Source organism: Myotis lucifugus, unplaced genomic scaffold (assembly GCF_000147115.1).
Source record: "Myotis lucifugus unplaced genomic scaffold, Myoluc2.0 scaffold_44, whole genome shotgun sequence".
In the NCBI taxonomy this organism is placed as follows: Eukaryota; Metazoa; Chordata; class Mammalia; order Chiroptera; family Vespertilionidae; genus Myotis; species Myotis lucifugus.
This window is the reverse complement of record NW_005871092.1, coordinates 2,710,685-2,732,069: the sequence shown is the minus strand read 5'-3', so window position 1 is coordinate 2,732,069 and position 21,385 is coordinate 2,710,685. Positions and strand designations below refer to the sequence as shown.

At 37.9% G+C, this 21,385-nt stretch overlaps 1 protein-coding gene across 1 annotated transcript in view; it reads right to left on the bottom strand.

The window, feature by feature from the left end:
- MXI1 (MAX interactor 1, dimerization protein) overlaps positions 1 to 20,343 on the bottom strand; it is a 35,823-nt gene extending 15,480 nt beyond the window's left edge. The window contains exon 1 of the mRNA XM_023753340.1: positions 20,288 to 20,343. Coding sequence (XP_023609108.1) covers positions 20,288 to 20,343 — 56 coding nt within the window. The remainder of the gene's footprint in view (positions 1 to 20,287) is intronic.
- Positions 20,344 to 21,385: the final 1,042 nt, after the last annotated feature.

The following is a 21,385-nucleotide window of genomic DNA, read 5'->3' as shown; positions in this document are numbered from 1 at the left end:
CTGCTAATAAGATGATTAGCATAATAGTTCACTTTAAGGGGGTGTGTCTACATAAAAGGAAAGACACATTTTATTAAGTGGGACAGGAACACCCTGGCCGAAGAATGACTGCATCCCTGGAAAATGAATATTCACAATTTATACGGAGTATGAGCAACCTGAAATAAGGAACTAAATGATTAAAAGTGGTGACCATGCTTACCACTGGCAGACGGCAAATGGTTTGGCATTGCTGGATATCTGCCAATTCAGTCAAGCCAGCCAGGGATTATTTTGAAAGTCCTATTTTAGCACAATTTCCCCAGAATTAAAATGCAGGGAGTTTTATTTTTTATTTTGCTTTTTGGGGGGAGGGTAAATTTTGGGGCAGGAAAAGGTAACAAAGAGAAATTGCTGGCCCATCTGTAATTAACCCATTGGGCATTTGGAACCTCTGGAAAAATAAGATTCATAGAATTTTAAACATCATAGTTCTGACAATGACAGATAATTAATGTTTTGGTATATCTTTTTATTTCAGAGTTACTTAAACTCTTCTGATCTTTCTCTTTCATAATACTATGTCACACTTTTTTTCTGACCACAAAGGGCCCAACTGAAGAGTAGTTTTTGAGAGTAACTTTTGGAGGCAGCCTCACACAACACCTGGCATCAATTCTGAGCATGCTCTCCTCTGATAAAGCAAAAAAAATTTTCAGTATTGTATTTAGACACTGACAGATGAGCATTTTTAGGTAGGTAGAAAGTGAACATGCCTTAAGAACTACTTTACTTTTTAAAACCCTTCTGAAAAGGAAAAGGTATTCAATGGAGTAACAACAACTACAATAGTCTCATAAAAAGCAAACTCTTTCCAGTAAAAAACTGGGTTCAAATTATAACTAGGTTGCACCACTACTTTTTTTTACTTGTTTCTATTTATATTGTCTAAATTTTAGTTTGATTTTCCTCTGGATCAGCCCAGGAAAAAAATTAAATGAGAGAAGAATCAGAGATCTAATATATATTTTGTGTGATTCCAGCCTCAACTCTATACCATTACTAGAGGCTCGATGCATGAACTTCGTGCATGGGTAGGGTCCCTAGGCCTGGCCAGCGATCAGGGCCGATCTGTGGGGCGACCAGCAGGGTGATCGGGGGGGACCCCCCCCGCTGGCACCTGCTTTGGCTGGCCTGGGGCCTGCGGGCTGGGGGAAGCTCCTGTGTTGATCATCTGCCCCCTGGTGGTCAGTGCACATCATAGTGACTGGTCGTTCCACGGGTCGTTCCGCCGTTTGGTCAATTTGCATATTGGGCTTTTATTATATAGGATAGTTTTCTGTCCAAGAAGGACTGTTATACAAGTGCTATTACACTTTGATTCCAGGAGAACAGCCCTGAAAAATCTATATTGCTGTGTGGCTTTGAGAAGAAGGAAAAGCCAGGATGAGGGAACATGTTCCACTTTGTTATCACAGCCAATCAAAATCCTGGCTGCTCATCTGGGCAGGTTGTGTGGCTCTCTTGCCTAAGTACATCTCAACAACAAGAACACAAAAACGGGCGCTCCAACCAAAAAGAAGGTGGTTGAGTTGGGAGAATAAATTTGCCCAACTTGGCTACATTTCCTTTCAGATATTAGAGATATTATAGGCTGAAAGTCCTAAAACATCTTCCAGGATTACCAACACCTCTAATCTCAGGGAACAAAAGATAATATGAAGGATCCTTTAAAAGATGAAAAATAAGACCCCAAATCTATTCAGTATTTGTTTTAAGCACACCAATATCCTGAACATTCAAGACAGCAAATACAGTTCCTATTTCCTTGTCACCTGACCCAACCCATGCAGCAGTAAATTCCGACTGCTTAAGGGAGTTCTCAGAGCCCAGGACCACCAAATTTCTCTTTAGGAAAGCCTCCTCCATTACAAAAATAGCAGTCTTGCAAAGTTGTTAGGCTCTATCTAATTTGTGTTATGTTTACAAATGTTTTAACTGCAAAGATGAAATTTCCAATTGAAAAAGAACCTTATGTAGAAGAGACCGGATTTTTTTTATAGTTATGCCAAATACAAGCTGTTCTATAATTTGTGAATCAGGCTGGAATAAAGTGAATCAAGATAGAAAAAACATACAGACGTTACAATCTTAGAGAAAAAATGTCATAACTGGTCATACCAATGATTCAAACAGATGGCTCTGGGAAACTATGATGGTTGTCCTCCATGACAATACATATATATTACAAAAACATACCCCTAACATATTTTGTAATATTTGATCACAAGTAAAAGTGCAAAGGGTGGGGAAGAGGACAGACTTTGAGAGGGGGTCAAATTGCACTTTAATGGAAATAGTAAGACTGTTGCTAAAAGATGAATAATTCTTAACTATTGTTTATTCCTAACCACTGTCTATTGCACCTGTATTAGCATCTAACCCCTCTGTACTAAAATACTCAAAGCTCTATAAAAAATATTGAGAAGCCCGGCCAGTGTGCTCAGTGGTTGAGTGTCAACCTGTGAACTAGGAAGTCAGTCATAGTTCGAATCCTGGTCAGGGAATATGCCAGGGTTTCGAGCTTGATCCCTATTGTGGGGTGTGCAGGAGGCAGCTGATCAATGATTCTCTCTCATCATTGATGTTTCTATCTCTCTCTCCCTCTCCCTTCCTCTCTGAAATAAAAATACATATTTTTTAAAATAGAGAAATCTCTAATTAAGCTTCACTTGACAAGAAAAATAAGGCCATTTTGCAAACTGAAGCTGCCAAGTTCAAACATGTATTTGAGCTCCACTTTGCTATGTCTAAACTAAGAAATCCTAGATAGATGTAGAATATAATTCTTCATATTGTTTCCAGAAAGTTTCTTCATTGAGGACTACCAACTGAAAAAAAATATTTTTAAATTAAAACACTAAACCAGAAAATGCCCTAACGCTAATGTTTAAAAATCAATTTTTTCTATTTCATTCAAATAAATAGTACTAAACTAAGCATTACTGACTACAGTTTTAAAATAAAAAATTTTACTGTAACAAATTCTTAAACATTTAGAAAATGACTGGCAAATGCCTATTATCTTTATCACAAGTAAATTAATCTACATATCTATCTTCATGAAAATAAAATCCATGATCTCAAGAATAATGAAAATCTAATCACAAATATATTTTCTTCTAAGCACAGCAGATCAAAATGTGTTAAACATATTTTCCCCTTTTTATTGAATTTATTGGGGGTAACAGTAGTTAACAAAATTATACAGGTTTCAGGTTGCACAATTCTACAACACATCATCTGTACACTGTACTGTATGTTCACCACCCCATCAAGTCTCTATTCATCACCATTTATTCCCCCTATACCCTCCTCCACCTTCCCGAACCCCCTTTCTCCCTGGCAATCATCACACTGTCAGTGTCTATGAGATTTTTTTTCTCAGTCCCATAATTTTAAAAAATTTCTAATAAAATGCTCAATGGAGCAAGAATATGTTTTAATATACCATATTTGAAATACACTAAAGGAGTCACAGATAATTTCCTATTTAATAAATTGTTATCTCTATTTTAATTACTTCACAGCTTTCAAAAGAGCTAAATTCATAACTTCTTTTTTAACAAAGACATATATATATATTCATACACACATATACACATACATATTTTTAAATTCTGGCATAATAAAAATGGCTCTAAATGAATACCTGTGAGCACCAATTGGCCATTTCAATACAATCTCTTTGGCTAGAAGCATTCATGGAAATTCCCAGCATTCTATGATGTTTTCCTAAAGCTATTAATTCTAAACTAAGAGAGATGTTAGCTTTCCAAAAAAGAATAAATCTTCCTAAGGCTCCACCCAAGAACAATCTTCAGCTGATTATGGAAACTTCCATGAAATAAGCTGTTTAAATAATTATACAGGCTTTTAATGATGTCAAATTAAACAGCTATCAAAATAAGCCAAGTTACCAAAAAATCAGAAGCAAAACAGGATGAACATAACTGCAGATAAAAATCATAGGGAAGAGTCTCTATTTCAAAAAGCAAGCTGAAATTTAATAAGATGCTAATATCAAGTAACAGAGCTATGCAGACAAAACAGGGTGACAACACATAAAGGGCTAAACCTGTATAAATTCCAAACAGTCTGAGGAGATACTTTCACAATTAAAAAGGATGTCACAGCTTTTATGGCACTGTATTTACAGTAAAATTTTAAGTCATAATTGAGTTTCTTGGTCTGCTGTGTAAATTCAAATACAGAAAGAAATGTACTTTCATTTGTATAACCAGCACATTCAAGAGGCATTTTCCTGTGGTACAACTTTAGTTGAGGTCCCATTATGAAGCACAATCACCACATATTTCCTAAGTGGGTCATATTACCTAGAATATCCTATGGGGACAAACTGTTCTGAAGCAGGAGTGGAGAACAAAACTATTTTCCTTGGAAAGGGAAGATATCTGCAGGGTAGCAAATATCTCACTATGTGCTTTCCTAACATATTTTCTATCTTGAAGCGTCAGGTCACACACACACATATGCACACACACACACATGCACACACACACTAAAACAAAAAACAGTTATTCATTTGACATGGATTTGACTTTTTTCTCTTAATCTAACACAAGGTGCATAGCCTACTACAAATATCAAACAAACAAAAATGTTAATTATTAATTCACTAAGAACCTGTTATGTACAAGACACTGTATCAGATACAAAGACAAATTACAGTCCCTCCCCTCACAGAATCTATAATAATAAAAGCATAATATGCTAATTAGACTGGATAGCTGAACAACTTTCTGGAGGTCATTCCAGATGAAGCTGCAGGGGGGTGGGGGCCGAGGCAGAGGTGGTTAGGGGCTATCAGGCAGGCAGGCGAGCAGTTAGGGGCATCAGGCAGGCAGGTAGTTAGGGGTGATCAGGCAGGCAGGCAGAGGGGTTAGGAGTGATCAGACAGGCAGGTGAGTGGTTAGGGGCGATCAGGCAGGCAGGTGAGCGGTTAGGAGCCAGCGGTCCCAGATTGGGAGAGGGATGTCCCACTGCTGGACATCCCCTGAGGGGTCCCAGATTGCGAGAGGGTGCAGGCTGGGCTGAGGGACACTCCCCCTCCACCCCCCGCCTCCTGTGCACTGGGCCTCTAGTATATTTATATAATCTAGAAAGGGAGGACATTACAGAATAAGGTAGTGTGGATTAAAATTCCTAAGTGACACAAACAGTGAACAGATAGGGATTTAGAGGAGATACCACACTTTGCAAAATCAGAAGAGACTTCATAAAAAATGTATGTATTAGCTGTACCTTGAAGACAGTGTGAAAAAGTTCTGGTTTTGGGATTAGAATATTCTCATGCTAACTTTGTCATTAATCAACTCGGTGAAACAGACAACTTGGAGGGACTTAGGCTTTCTTATTCATAAAATAAGGATACTAGACTAGGTGACTTTCTAAGATCCTTTCTAGCTTTATTGTCTATGAAAATATATGGGTAGGATTACCCATACATTATTGCCTTTTAAAAATCTTTTTTAAGTAACACATTCTTACTACAAAAAACTCTAGCAATAAAATCAACATGATAGTTTCTCCTTGACTCTTGCTTCCTTTCCCATAGAAAGTTTATCAGTTTGACATGTATCTTTCCAGAACTTTTCCAATATATTTACATATATGAATGTATTTTTTTAAATAAATGAGATCATACTGGAAATATTTTGCAATTAGCTTTTTTCACTTAATATGTCTTGGAAACCTCTCCACATATACACATAGAGGTCTATATCATTCTTTTTATCTGCTCCAAATTTATGGATGTAATATCATTTATTTAGCCATTCCCCTATTGATAGGAATTCAGATTACTTCTAATTTTTGGTTATTATAAACATTTTTGTTATTCTTGTTCAAAAGGGGAGTAGGGGGAGAGGGGTCAAGGAATCTGAACCAAAAGTATAAAGATAGAAAATATAGGGGAAGATGAAGTTTGAACCAGGAGTCTATATTTTCAGCACAAGAGAAAATAGGAGTCAATAATATACAGAGACATATCTTTAGACCAGGAGCCAGGAGATATAGGTTCAAAAACTAGATCTGAGAGTAAAAAGTGGGACTGAGTACTAAAAGTCTCGGAATTTTTTCAGACTAGAAGAAATCTGAATGATCATTCCATTCTACCACCTAATTTTAGAGAAACTAAAGCCCTATCCTTAAACTAGAATGTGATACTGATAATGCCTAGCTTTGTGCTTTTGCCTCACACTCTGCTGAAGGGATTTTTGAAAAGGCATCTGTAGTACTTTCAACAATGAAGATAATTTTTTTAAAAAGTTTGAATAGTCACTGTAATAAACATTATAGGAAACCAATAAGCAAAAGGCCTAAGATAGAATTATCCAAAGAGGAACTGAAGGGCCATGTCAGCAAGGGCACGCTGGGTAAGTTCAGTGCCTATGCTGAAGGAAGTCTGCAGGAGTATGGGCTGAAGGGTGGGATGAGGAAGTGGGACTGCTGGGCTCGCTCACCAAGCACTTCCAGGACCGACCAGAGACTGTACACACAGCCACCTTTCCACACTGTCGCCGGGCTGCCTAGTTTTGCTCTCAAGTTGAAAAATGTCTCTCCTGAGCCAGGAAGGGTCTGCCTCACAGAAGCAGGACTTTACATTTATGAGACTCTCCGCTGCTGTGGAGACAGGATAGCCTGCACCACCCCCCGCCCCCGACTTTGCTGTGTCTTATCCTACTGTCTGAAAAAAGAGCCCCAATTTTGTACCATAAAGAAATGTTCATAGAACTATAAAACTTTTCATGTAGGGATGGAATTCGGAGATCATCTAGGTCCCCTCCTTTTACAGCCAAGGAATGCAAGACCCCAAGAAGTGAGATAACTTAGATGACATCCACAGTCTACCAGTAGTAGAAATAAAAAGAGAAATTATTATCTTCTGACTTCTGGTACAATTCTCACATCAACGTATTACCTATCCCCAAAGAAGTCATCTGTGTTGCATTCCAGGCAGCTTTTCGACAATTTAGCTCTTAAACCATGTATAGTATTAAAATCTACTTTTTTTTCCATTTGCTTTTCCCAAAATAACAACAAAAGTCATTTACTTATGAGTTAAGTGTAAACTTTTCTTGATTTAGAAGATATAAATATAAGCAATATGTTATGTGTTTGTCCTGGAGCTGAACTAATTATCTTCCAAGCAAATCTGCCTTCAAGAACTGGTTAGCAAATAGCCATATTAGGAAATTCTATTCTCATTAATGAATCCTACCCCTGAGACTTGTGGTTGTTCACTAGTAACACCCATGGGACTTCCAATTGGCATTATTTTCTAGAATACGCAGAAAAATATAAGCAAGTACAAAATAACTACCCTCTTCTCTGCAAAAGCTAAAATATAGCAAAAGAATCTGAATCTCTTCATTTTTAAAAGATAAATAAATGCAAGATACTAAAGAAGTCACTCATTTAATAAAAAGATTTCTTACTGATATATCTCTTTGCATGCCTAAATTGCCAAAATTTACACCAAAATAGAAATTTATTAAAAATGAAGATGCTAGTTTAAGAAAAAGTGTTTGAATTGCATTTATTATTAAAACAATGTTTATCAAGAACATTTACACTGCAGTAATTACTATATGCAGCAAAGGAATTTAGTAAACTAGCATATTACCTTAAAATCTAGAATTCTGCTCTTGTATAATTATTATGAGCATTAATATAAAAGGTATAGTCAGTTTTATGGATCAAACACTGTCCTCAAAGTTGCAAATAAGATAAAGTTTTTATACTGCATTATCTAAAATATATCAGGAAAATCTAATTAAACTATTCCTTTTTTAAATTACCAATTCATAATTTGAGAGGAAGTTGGGGTTTTGTTTCTTTTGGTGTGTGTGTGTTTTGTTGTTGCTGTTGTTAATCCTCACCTGAGGATATTTTTCCATTGGTTTTTATAGAGTGAAGGGAGGGGGAGAGACAGAGAGACAGAAACATTGATGTGAGAGAGACACATCGATTGGTTGCCTCCTGCACACACCTTGGGGGTCCGGGGATTAAGCCTGCAACTGAGGTACGTGCCCTTGACTAGAATCAAACCCAGGACCCTTCAGTCCGTGGGTCAACACTCTATCCAGTGAGCCAAACCGGTCACGGCAGGAAGTGTTTCCTTAAACAAGTTACAGCTACACTGAGATATAGACTCTGCAATCACTTGGATAAAAAAGCTACTACATACATCTTCACTATCATGTCCACCATGTAAATTATTTAAAGTCTGATTTAATTATTTGTTTATTTCTAGAAGTTTCAAGTTATAATATTTCTGGGTTATTTTTAAGACTAATGATCTCATCTATTTCCATGTGTCAGTTGTAGAATTGATTTAAACTTTAGGAATTGGATAACTGAAGTTCTGAGAACACTTGGTTTCTAGAATGCAATCCTTGTCTGAGTCAGCCTCTGTCACCTTGCAGTCTGGGTCAGGGAGTACAAAGCTTAGCCTTAATGAGCTATTTCTGACAAAGGTCAATATAGAGACTGTGAATCTATCTAGAAACTACTGCAATGACTTCATTGCACCGGCTGCATTTTAGATGTGTAATTTCATCCTGGCTATGCTTCTTCTATTAACCATAAATTTTATCTCCAAAACCCACCCATTACTTCATCTCTATCTCATGTAACATTCAATTTTTACTGTAACAGGTGCCTATCTCTGTACTCTAACAGCTATTTTTAGTTTGTCTACAGTTTTCAGCATTCCTACCCATATAAAAATACAATTAAAATATTCATTTACTTGCATACAAAAATAAATACACCAATTGCATGTCTCTCTGACAAATGATATTACCCTGCATACTGTTTAATAATGTAATTTCTATATTTATCTGGTTCCATAGCTTCATAAATAGTCAAATTCTATTAAATAAGTGTCCTATACTTCCCAATGCTTAGCTACTTTTTAGTGTTTTATAGTTACCCTTGAAAACTCAGTACTATAACTGGACTCATACTATGTATTTTAAAAAGTACAAAGAATAAATTTCTTTTCCTTAATATTTTTACATAAATTAAAAATAAGGGTGTCAGTTTCCCATCGTTAGACTAAAAAAGAAAAACAGCCATCATTTTTATATGCCAAATCAGAAAAGCAGATCAGTAGCTATTTCCTGGTTTCTGGGCAATGCTGTTTCTCCTTCCCACACAATTATACTTGTTAAACTTTGTTGTTCAAGATCTAATAAATACAATCAAGTTTTATTTTATTATACCTTAAGTGGAACTGATACAATTACCACATTCGTTCAATATATGGTCTTAATTTTGTAAGATTTTACTGTTAATTAGAGGCTTTCAAAAACCTTTAACTATATACCCTTTTTATATGCCACAGAGGCTCAATCTTTCCTCATTACCAAGTAAGTTACATTAGGTAGTAGCACCATATAATATATTGTAAACTTATGTGTGGTTAATTACATGTCTTACTTGTAAAATGTGGAATCATTTGTGCAGTGCCATCAGATGATAATGACATCAGCAACTTTTAAGGGCCAAAATGCAAGGTCAGTAGACTTTTAGGACCTTCCCCCCAATCAATGGTAGCTGGTATGATGAATGGATGGGCACAAAGTTGCTGAGCAACACTAGTTCGCCATTTTAGTAAGTATGAAGTGATATCCTGCATTTTCCTAATGACTACTGATGTTGAGCATCTCTTCATGGGCTTACTAGCCTTTTGTATATTTTCCTTGGAGAAATACCTATTCAAATCATTTGCCTGTGTTGTTTTTTTTTAAAATTGATTTCAGAGAGAGCAAGAGGAGGAGGAAGGGAGAAAAAGAGGGAGAGGGAGAGGGAGAGAGAGAGGGTAGGGAGAGAGAAGGGGAGAGGGAGAGATGGAGAGAGGGAGAGAGGAAGAGAGGGAGAGAGGGAGAGAGGGAGAGATGGAGAGATGAGAGAGGGAGAGAAGAGAGAGAGAAAACATTGATTGGTTGCCTCTCATACACACCTCGACCAGGACCCAGAACCTGCCACCTGGGCATTTGCTCTGACTGGGAATCAAACCAGCAACCTTTTGTTGCTCAACCAACTGAGCAACACCAGCCAGGGCCCTTTGCCTGTTTTTGTATTGGGCTGTCTTTTTTATCATTTAGTTTAAGAGTTCTTTATATATTCTGAATATAAGTCTCTTCTCAGATATATATTCTGCAAGTATTTTCTCCTATAATTTGTTTTCACTTTCCTAATAGTGATCTTTAAAATACAAATGTTTTCTATTTTGATAAAATCCAATGTATCTATTTTGTTGTTGTTGTTGCTTGTGCTGTTGGTGTCATATGTAAGAAATGATAGCCTGGTCCAAAGTCATAAAGATCTCCTCTTATGTTTTTTTTCTAAGAATTTTACAGTTTTAGCTCTTTAATTCAAATCTGTGGTTCATTTTTTAGTTAACTTTTGCATATGGTGTGAGGTAGGAATCCAACTTCACTATTTTACATGTAGATTTCTAGTTGTATCAGCACAATTTGTTGAAAACACATTGACTTAACACCTTGTTGAAAATTAATTGACCCTAAGTATGAGGGAATAGCTTTAGACTCTATTTTATCCTATATAATAAAAGGCTAATATGCAAATTGTCCCCTTGACTGGGAGTTTGACCAGGGGAGCAGGACCAACCGGCCAACCACTTGTGGCCCCTCCTCCTGACAGGCCCCACCCCCAAACGCCCACCTCCCCAATGGGGGTGGGGGGCAGCCAACTGCCCACGGCCCCTCGGGGCGGGCCGGCTGGACCCCACCTGTGCATGAATTTGTGCACCAGGCCTCTAGTTGATTTATAAGTCTATTCTTAGGCCAATATCACATTGTCTTGATTACATAGCTTTGTAGTGTTTTGAAATTGGGATTATTAGTCTTCCAACTTTGTTCTTTTCAAGATTATTTTGGCTATTCTGGGTATTTTGTATTTCCATGTAAACTATAGAATCAGTTGTTAATTGCTGCTAAAAAGAAAGCTTGGATTTTGATAGGGCTTGCATTGAATCTGTACATCAATATGGGGAGTACTGCCATTTTAACAATATTAATTAACTCTTCCAATCCATAAACACAGATGTCTTCTTTAATTTCTTAAAACAGTGCTTTGTAATTTTCTCCTTTTAAAAACTTTTATTGATTGCTTTTAGAGAGCGAGAGGAAGGAGGAGAGAAAAAACAACAACATCTACTTGTTGTCCCACTTACTTATGTATTCATTGTATATGTATATGCCCTGACCGGGGATCAAACCCACAATTCTTGGTGAATTGGGACAGTGCTCTAACCAGATGAGTTACCTGGCTAGGGCTAGTCATTTTCAATGTACAAATCTTTCACCTCTTTGGTTCAATTTATTCCTATGTATTTGATTCTTTTGGATGCGGTTGTAAATAGAACTGTTTTCTTAAATTTATTTCCAGATTGTTCATTATTGATGTATAGAAACACAGCTGGGTTTTGTGTGTCATTCATGAATACTGCAACTCTGCTAGGTTCGTGTATAAGCTCTAATAGTTTTTTGTGGATTTCTTAGGATTTTCTATACATAAGACTATGATATCTGCAAACAGAGCTTTTTTTCTTCCCTTCAAATCTAGATGCCGTTTATTTCTTCCTCTTGTCTAATTGTCCTGACTAGACCCTCCAGTATAATGCTGAGGAGAAATCATGAGAGCAGACATCCTTGTCTTATTCCTGATCTTAGGGGAAAGCATTCAGTCTTTTACTATTAAATATGACATTAGCTGTGGGTTTTTCATAAATGTTATTTATCAGGCTAAGGAAGTTATTATAAGGTATTTTCATACCGAGATTTATATCTCAGTAATAAACCAAGGCTAATAAGAACTTTTGATTAAACTTTCCATAATTACCAAACCCAATTCAAAACTGTAGACTTTTGATCCAGCTCCAGTTATATCAAACCTACAATAAAGGTTTAGTTTCCTTAATCCCATAACTTGTTTTTAATGCAAGTTCTGCCAAACTACCCTTGCAATTTATTTTTCACTCCTAACAAAACAAATGTACGTTTTTTTCTTGAATGTGCACACTGTATATAAAAGTGTATGTTCTTTTTAAACAAATGTCATCCAAGCACCCAAAATATGCAGCTAAAACCAGTTATGTTCCTCCTGCCAAGGAATCCTAAATAGTCAGGTGATGTACTAAGAAACCACTGCCTTACCCATGGTCATAAAGATTTCCTTTTATATGTTGTTCTAAGATAAGGTAGACTAAAACACTGTCAAAATTTCCATGGGTCAATGGGTCAAATGGGGACATGTGAATAATCTAGAAAAAAGTACTGTATTCATTATCATGTCCAAACCATTAAGATCAACATGAGTAATATATTAAAAATTCTAACACAAAAAACTTGAAATTATTTGTGACATCTAGTCTCCAAGTATATATGCATCTTTACCTCATAAAAATGCTTCCCATTTCAACTCATGGAATGAGAAAAGAATAAAGACCTCACAAGAGGAGCATAAACTCCATCAAGTAAAGTGTTCTCCTTTACAAAACCTCCCGTCTTTATTTTAGTGTACTATATACTATCCTAAAGAACTGAAAGAATCAATTACCCGGTTTTAAAAAGGTTACTCACTCTTTTCTTATTAGCAGGATAAAGTCCTGCATAGGAAAAATCCTTTAAGATGTTGGTACTCATCAAGCTTTTTCATATACTGTACTTTTTTCTAATCCTCACTCGAGGACATGCAGAGAGGGAGAGAGAGAGGGAGAGAGGGAGGGAGGGAGGGACAGAGAAAGAGAGAGAGAGAGAGAGAGAGAGAGAGAGAAACATCGATATGAGAGAGAAACATTGATCAGTTGCCTTCCTTCTATATGCTCCCCAACTGGGGATCAAACCTGCAACCCCACCCAAGTATGTGCCCTGACTGGGAATCAAACCAGCAACATTTTGGTGCCCAGGACAATACTCAACCAACTGAGCCACTCCGGCCTGACCATATAATTTACATCTGAAGAATTAATTAAATATTCCATTTACCTCCTTTGAAATTATTTTATTATAATGCCTGTTACACTTTCAAGAGTATATTATTTATCATTTTTCACTTATCCTATCTAATAGACAAACATGGTAATTGACCGTACCTTCACTACGCCTCCCATTGGCTAATCAGAGTGATATGCAAATTAACCACCAACAAAGATGGCGGCTAATTTGCATACTGCAGGCGGGGCGGGTCAGTGCCATCCCGCCTGCCCCGCCGCCATCCGGGCCTGCTATCTGCGACCCGGGGCGGCGGGCATCCCGTGTGCGACCCGACCTGGGGCAGCCGGGAGGGGCAGTAGCGATCGCCCGGCCCGCCCAGCCGCTGTCCAGACTTCCCGTGTGTGACCTGACCCGGGGTGGCCGGGCGGGGCAGCAGCGATCGGCCGGCCCGCCCCGGCGTCCCATGTGTGACCCGACCCGGGGTGGCCGGACGGGGCAGCAGCGATCCGCTGGCCCGCCTGGCCGCCGTCCGGGTGTCCCGTGTGCGACCCGACCCAGGGCGGCGGGGCGGGACAGCGTGGCTCCTCTGTCACCCCAGCTTCCTCATCACAGCTCCCTTGGGGGCCTAAGCCTTTAGTCGGACACCCCCAAGGGCTCCCTCTCTGCCAGAAGGATGTCTGACTGCAAGCTTAGGCCTGATCCCCTGGGGAGTGGGCCTAAGTCGACAGGTGGACATCCCCCAAGGGGTCCTGGACTGCAAATGGGCGAAGGCCGGGCTGAGGGATCCCCCCTGCCCCCCGAGTGCACAAATTTTTGTGCACCGGGCCTCTAGTGTTATTATAATTCACTAACACATATTATTGGTTATAGATACACTCAATAGTACACAGAATCATTTTGTCACTCAATGATATTTATTGAATGACTGCTATATGCTAAGCCTAAATAAAGTCCCTGCCTTCCTGAAATTTATGGTTTAGTGAAAGAAGTCAGGTAACCGAAATAATTCAGAGATAAATGTTAAGGCAACAGAAAAGACAATGGGATAGAGAGTGACTGGGGGGGGGGGCGCGAGGAGCGAGCAATTACTGTTCTCTAAGGAGATGACCAGACAACTGAGAACTAAATAATGATGAAGAGTTAGAGCAAGTTAGAGCAACCTTCTGGCCCTTTAAATACAGTTCCCCATGTTGTGACCCAAACATAAAATTATTTTCATTGCTACTTCATAACTGTAATGTTGCTACTGTTATGAATCGTAATGTAAATATCTGATATGCAGGATGGTCTTAGGCGACCCCTGTGAAAGGGTCGTTTGACTGCCAAAGGGGTCGCGACCCACAGGTTGAGAACCGCTGTAAACAAAAGGAAGAGCAAGTGCAAAAGCCCAAGATGAAAATGAACATGGTATGTTTGAGGTGGGGGGTGAGGGGGAGGCAGTGCCACCTGGACCATAGATGAGAGATAGAATGGTAGAACTTTGTAGGCCATAGATTTTACCTAATTGCAATGGGAAGCCAATGGGAAATTATAAACAGAAATGACAAAATATGATATATCCTTTGAGAAGATCCCTGTTGCTGCTATGTGAAGAATGAAATGTGAGGAGTTGATGGAAAACAATATTCTTTCTTTATATGGTTTCCTAGTCTTCTCTCTCCCTTTCGGTTCCCATTTCTATCACCTGACTGCTGATTCTTATATCCTTCCACTACAGTCTCCCTGCTTCTGTAACTAGACTAATCTTTTTTTAATGCTTTAATCATGCCTATCTTGTTGCTTCTAAAGCCTCAAAAACTCACTACTGTCAACAATATAAATTCCAAATTCCTTGACATTCAATAACATTCCACAATTTAATTCTAAACCACCTTTCCAGCCTCATTTTCCACTATTAATTTGACTGACTGTTCTTCCCTTCCATATGGTCTACTCACTGTTTGAATACAGCTTATGATGCCACCTTCCTGCTTCCAGGGACTGCCCCCTTTCCTTAGATTCAAATTCTATTTCTTCTTCATGGCCCAGCACATATTCTCGACTATCCAGAGCAGTGGCTTTTTTACTATGACCATAGTATTTTACATCATGTAACTTTACTTCAAGCAATGCACTTTGATATTTTCTATTCTATTCCTTTTTTCAAAATGACTCACTAAAATGACTACACAGACCACAACTGGGTTTCAAAGTTCAGTATGAAAACCAATTTTTGTACACCTGTCTAGAATTCACTGCTAATTTAACTAGATACTGGTATTGAAAGATGCAATCTATGTAATTACCCAACTTTAATGACCTTAACCTTAAGAATAGGATAGGGTCAGTATCTTATACCTCATTTGACCTACCATGATACCAAGCACAGGTTTTATTAATCATTACTGAAGAAAAAGACTGCTATTAAACACAGCTATCATATTTATGATCAGATAGGATCATGATTAGGTCTGTTTTGTGTTTCCATCATCTTATTTCAAAATGTAGTGATGCTGGTCAAAATGGCTAGTTTTTAGTATTGCATAGTGGGGGAACACAGTAAGTACTCTATAAATGCTTATTTTCATCTTTGCCTCAGAAGTACGACAAAGGCTCTAAATGGAGGATACCTATTGCCACCATTTATTGGACATGCTTTTTTTTTTTTTTAATCAAAAATACTCAGGCACTTCTGCTCTGCCTAGGAAGGCATTATTAGTCCATTATCCTCCTTTGGGCCTTCTAGCTTTGCCAACTTTGCAATAAAGGTGAGCCTTTTGCTTCAATGTAATGACAGATATTAAGGTTGGATGGCATCTCTTGCCATCAGCACTGAGGTTCCTGACCATTTAAGTCCTGTTAAAGTTGTTGTTCTTTCAAAAACATCATCAGTAATTTCAATTTAATAAAATAAAAAACAATGAAGCAATCTAAAATCTGTAACGGTTTCTACTCTGGCAAAGGACCCAACACATAAGGTAAGTTAATGTAAATTCTTAATTCTTAAATCTCAAAGATTCGTTCATTTTACCATGAGATGATTCATACAGGTACTTGGGGAATGCAGAACAGTTAGAGGTACCCTACTGACCTTTTACCTCTACCTACTTGTCTGTTAAAACCTATTATGGGTCTAGGGAGACAGGATGAGTATGCAAGTAACAAATGCTCTGAACCATCTAGACTAGGCTCAGTGTAGCTGTCAGGGTTTTAGGCAGAAATAAGCCCACCAGGACCTATCTAAAAAAGGATCTGAATTTCTTTATCAGTCCTGGGACTATCTACAGCTCCCTAATCGGCTGTAGGCATTTTGGGGTAATTTTGGACCAGAACAAACTTCTCTGGGCCAGCCAGACCCAAATCTCCACCATTAGGCTTCTTTCTGAGATCTGGGAATATGAACCTCAACATTTGTTGGCTTTTGTCTCCTCGAGGACAGATCCAGGGCTTCAACAATCTTGGGGCTTTAAGTTCACTAACAGTTTAGAGCCGTCTACTCTAATTCTCACTGCATTGCCCCAGTAGAAAACACTAACTCAAAGCAGCTTTATGTGCAAGATTTTAGAACCAAGCTAAAAAAAAGAAAAAAAAAGAAAAAACTTCTGACATCAATATGTATATAAAGTGGCAACATTTCAAAACTATGAATTACTTCAGAAACGTATTTTCAGAATGAAGACCAACATCAAATTGCCCTTTTCATAGTGAATTACTTTTCTCATATGGGCTCACACTCAAAAGCAAATGAAAGGTAAAGCCAAAATTCTATTTATTTTAAAGGATGCCAAAGCTAGATTAACTTTTTTTAAATTTAAAATGTCAAATAAAAAATGGTGTCTTGGGGGAAAAAAACACCATTAAATAGAACTAGATAAAGGCTTAAAAATGTAATAACAATACAGGCTTAAATTTTTTAAATATTTTTTATATCTGGCTTCTTGCAAATTTGGCTAAAACACCCCGCTCCCTTAAATCATCCCATATCTACCAACATGTCTGGTTTTTTTTTTTGCTGGATCACAAGCCAAATTTGTAACTTTTCAGAAGTGAAGTAGAGGTTATTGAACTGGACTCTTCCTTTGGCACTCTCTGACATATTCCACTAAATAAGATTTATTTATGTTGATAAATACCCCATTTAAAAACAAATTCATCTTGGAAAGGTGAATTCTATATTACCTTTCAATTAAGCCTCAAGGAAGAGAGGGAGGGATGAACGGACAAAGGAAAGAAGGGAAGAAGAGAGAGAGGGGAAGAAATAATTTGAGAAACAAAGGCTATCTAGGACTATCAGGATAAGACAGAAGAGGATGGGGGAACCATGCCTTAAGTGAGGTAGGGTAGGAAACCAACCAGAAAGCCTTAGACTTAAGTACATAAAAGGAGAACAAAAAGCCTTCACTGGAGACACTGGAGATTGTGTACAGTCCAGGCAATAAAAGCCACACACGTTACACCAGTGCCACAGAAAGACACTAGATTAAACAATTTATAGAGTATAGCAAAGTAATATTATGGGTGATAAAGTTATCAGTAAATCAGAACTGGTATGCAGAAGGCATGAAACAAAGTTTACTCAAAGATTTAAAGAGCTCCATTCTGAACAGTTTACTGAAGATTCTCTTTACTCCAATGTTAAAAGGTTTTTTGCCAGGTTTCCAATGAGAGTCTCACCCAAGGACCACATATTCAGGTGGAAGAAATAATTACAAGAGCCACATGTTTATCAGTATTTAAAGCATGTGGCCCAAAATATACTCTGAGCTCTAATTTAAAGTTCAATGTAAGGCTTTATTTGTCGAATCCTCAGAGCTGTTATTTATTGGTCGTCTTGCTATGTTTTAATTAGCCATAATATAAGGCAGAAAAGAGATTATTTAAAAATGAAAGGTTTCCTGCCAAACTGCTTTGCTACAAACCAGCAAACATCTTTACTAAACCACTAAACTTTGCTCCACTTCTATCCTTCACTCAATATTTTTGAAGCCATCAGCTACTATACATGCATCAAATGCTAGGAGCTGAAGATAAAAAAATTGAACAAAACAAAACAAAAATTGAACAAAACAGAATCCCTGCCTTTGAGGCAATCATAGTCATATGGCAGAAAGAGACATGAACAGATACTACCTGATGAAGTTTTACAGTAGGAGATGAACAGAGTATAACACAAACAAAGTGGTAAAAGCCAAAGTCTGCCTGGAGGACTATGTTAAGCCTGTTCAGGAGAATTTGACATTTAAATTCATCTGCAATGAGGCAGTTAGGCTAGTCAATCTGTAAGGTCCCTTCTATTAAAAAAAAGGGGGGGGGGCAGGCAGGACAAAAAGTTGAAGGTCACAGAAATCTTTTTTGTCAAAAATGACTGGTACAGCCCTAGCTGGTTTGGCTCAGTGGCTAGAGCATCAGCCCTCGGACTGAAGGGTGGGGCTCTATTCCAGTCAAGGGCACATACCTCAGTTGCAGCTTCTATCCCGGGCCCTCCTCGAGACTTGTGCAAGAGGCAACTAGTCAATGTGTCTCTTTCACATCACTGTTTCTCTCTCTGTGTCTCTCCCCCTCCCTTCCACTCTCTCTAAAAATCAATGGAGCCCAGATGGCATGGTACAGTGGTTGAGCATCAACGTATGAACCAGGAGATCACAGTTTGATTCCCGGTCAGGGCACATGTCTGGGTTGCGGGCTCGATCCCCCAGTAGGGGGCATGCAGGAGGCAGCCAATCAATGATTCTCATCATTGATATTTCTATCTCTCTCTTCCTCTCCCTTCCTCTTTGAAATCAATAAAAATATATTTAAAAAATTTTTTTAAATCAATGGAAAAATATCCTTGGTGAGGATTATCAATAACAACAAAATGACTGGTGCAGACAATTCCAGTTTGTTGGTTATTAATCTAATTTCTATCAAAAAGAGAGTATTTGTAAAACCTTCACCTTCTCTGCCAAACTCGTCCTCTTCCTACACTCCTTCTCTCAGTAAATACTAATACCACCTAAAACTTAACCTTCTATAGCAAACTAATCACCTATTTCTATTGCTTATACCCTATCCTATCTCTTTATTCTGTCTACTTCTATCTCCAATGGCCCCTATCATCTCTTACCAAGGAGGCTTCCAATAGCCTCCAAAAGAGTGTTCTTGTCTCTGAGATCCCTTCTTCTAATCAACCAATTCTTCAAACTGCAGCCAAAGTGATCTTTCCAAAACACAAAGTGGATTGTATGACAACCCATCTTCAAATCATCCAACTGCCCCTATTGCTCTCAGAAAAAGTCGAAACTCTTCAGCATAGCTGTCAACCTCTGGCCTGGCTTGTCTTAGGCAACAATCTTTCATACTCATATTGAAAATCTTGAAGTTCCTTCAATATACAATGCTCACTCACCATCCTCTGTAGAGCCTTCCAAGACTCCCTCAAAAAAGAATCAGGGGACCCTCCAAAGTAATATTTCAGCATCCCTGCTTCTCCATTACCATACTCACCATACTTACATAGGATTTTTAATTACCTGTCTGTCTCCCCAGGAGGTTGTAAGTTCCTTAAGGACAGAAACTATTTTATGCATTCTTATATTTTCTATGTAAAGCATTATGCCTGCCTGACAGACATACAGTTCATGCTTGATAAAGATTTGCTGAATGCATGAATAAATGAACAAAACTACAAAGAAAGAGAAATTCAATGTTGTACAATTTTTCATAATATGTATTAGCTACACTACAGAAACCTAATACTTTAGCAAGACCATATTTAAGCCATGAACCTATCACAATAGACCTGTTTTCACAGACAGAAACAAAGGCTATACCATAAACTCAAAACTGAAACAAACTTAAAAAATGTATTTCCAGTTTGGATAGTATAAGCTTACCATTTAAGGCATTTTTTGGAGAAAATACATATATAGCAGAATCATGATATGCTATACATTTTTAAAAATATATATAACTACAGCTCTGGCCAGTGTGGCTCAGTTGATTAAGTGTCATCCTGGGCACCAAAAAGTTGCCAGTTTGATTCCTGGTCAGGGCACATGCCTGGGTTGCAGCCTCAATCCCAGGTAGGGGACGTGCAGGAGACAGCTGATCGATGCTCTGCTCTCACATCAATGCTTCTCTCTCCCTCTCCCTCCCTCTCTCTCTAAAAATCAATAAAAAGATTTAAAAATATATAATATATATATGATTACATACGCATTATCACATTATTTTCACAGGTAAGATGTTGAGTTTGCTTTTTAAACATAAATGAAAATTGCACCTCATCAATGACTCACCGATTCTTTTCCAGCTCATTGTGTGTAGACCTAAAAGGAAATGAAAAAAAGTGCATTAGCCATGTTTTGTTGCTAAGGCTTTAGAAAGGAGGAATTAGTTTAGTTACCTGCTATACCACATTCAGTGAATTTATTTAACAATGCAATATATGATCAGACTTCTATAATCTCACTCATCAAGAAGAAATAGACTGTTCACTCAGATATAGTATTTTCAGTTAATATCTCTAAACAGTCTGAAACTGGAGTTTCATTGTTATTTTAATAAAGTTAATACTAGCACATGTTCTTTTCTATTTCTACTATCCCACATTTTGTTGATTTGCAGACATTATATCAGAAACTTTAATTCACATATAACCTCATTTTTGTTTAAAACGAGAAAAAAAAGTGTATGTACTTCTATGTCCTCTCCCATCTCCACTTACTCCTAAACATAGGGAGAAAAGGTTTTGGCAGCTCAGAAGCTGAAACAGCCTTGCCTTACTCCTAAGTTACACAGACAAATTCAAGTCTTCCTGCCTTTTGTGTAAAATATAAACAAGGAAAAGTTATAAGAGAGAAAAATAACATAAGCAGAAGATATAATATTAACATAAGGGAACACATTTTAAAGAGACTGGGAGGATATACCTCAAAGTGCTAACAATGGTTGTTTTCTTTTCGTGACTTTTTTCATTTTGCTTATCAGTATTTGTTATAATAATACCATCTACTGAAGAAGCATAGTGTCTGCTAAAGAATGTGCCAACCAGTTAACACACATTATCTCATTTTATCCCCTAAATAGCCCTTGTTTTATAAACAAGATTACTACGGCTCAGAAAGGTCAAGAGAGATGCTCTTGCCCCAAGAGTATAAGTGGTAGCCATGACTTAAGCCCAGGTCTTTCTTATTCCAAACCCCAAGTTCTTAACCACCTGGTGACAAGGAACACTGAAGGGCACAGATTCTACGGCCAGACTGCTTGGGTTCAAATACTGTGTGGCCTTGTTAACGTCCCTTAATTTCTCTGTGCTGTTTCCTCATCTACGAACTAGGAAAAATAATAATACTTGCCTCATATTACTGTTATGAGGAATAAACAAGATTACACTG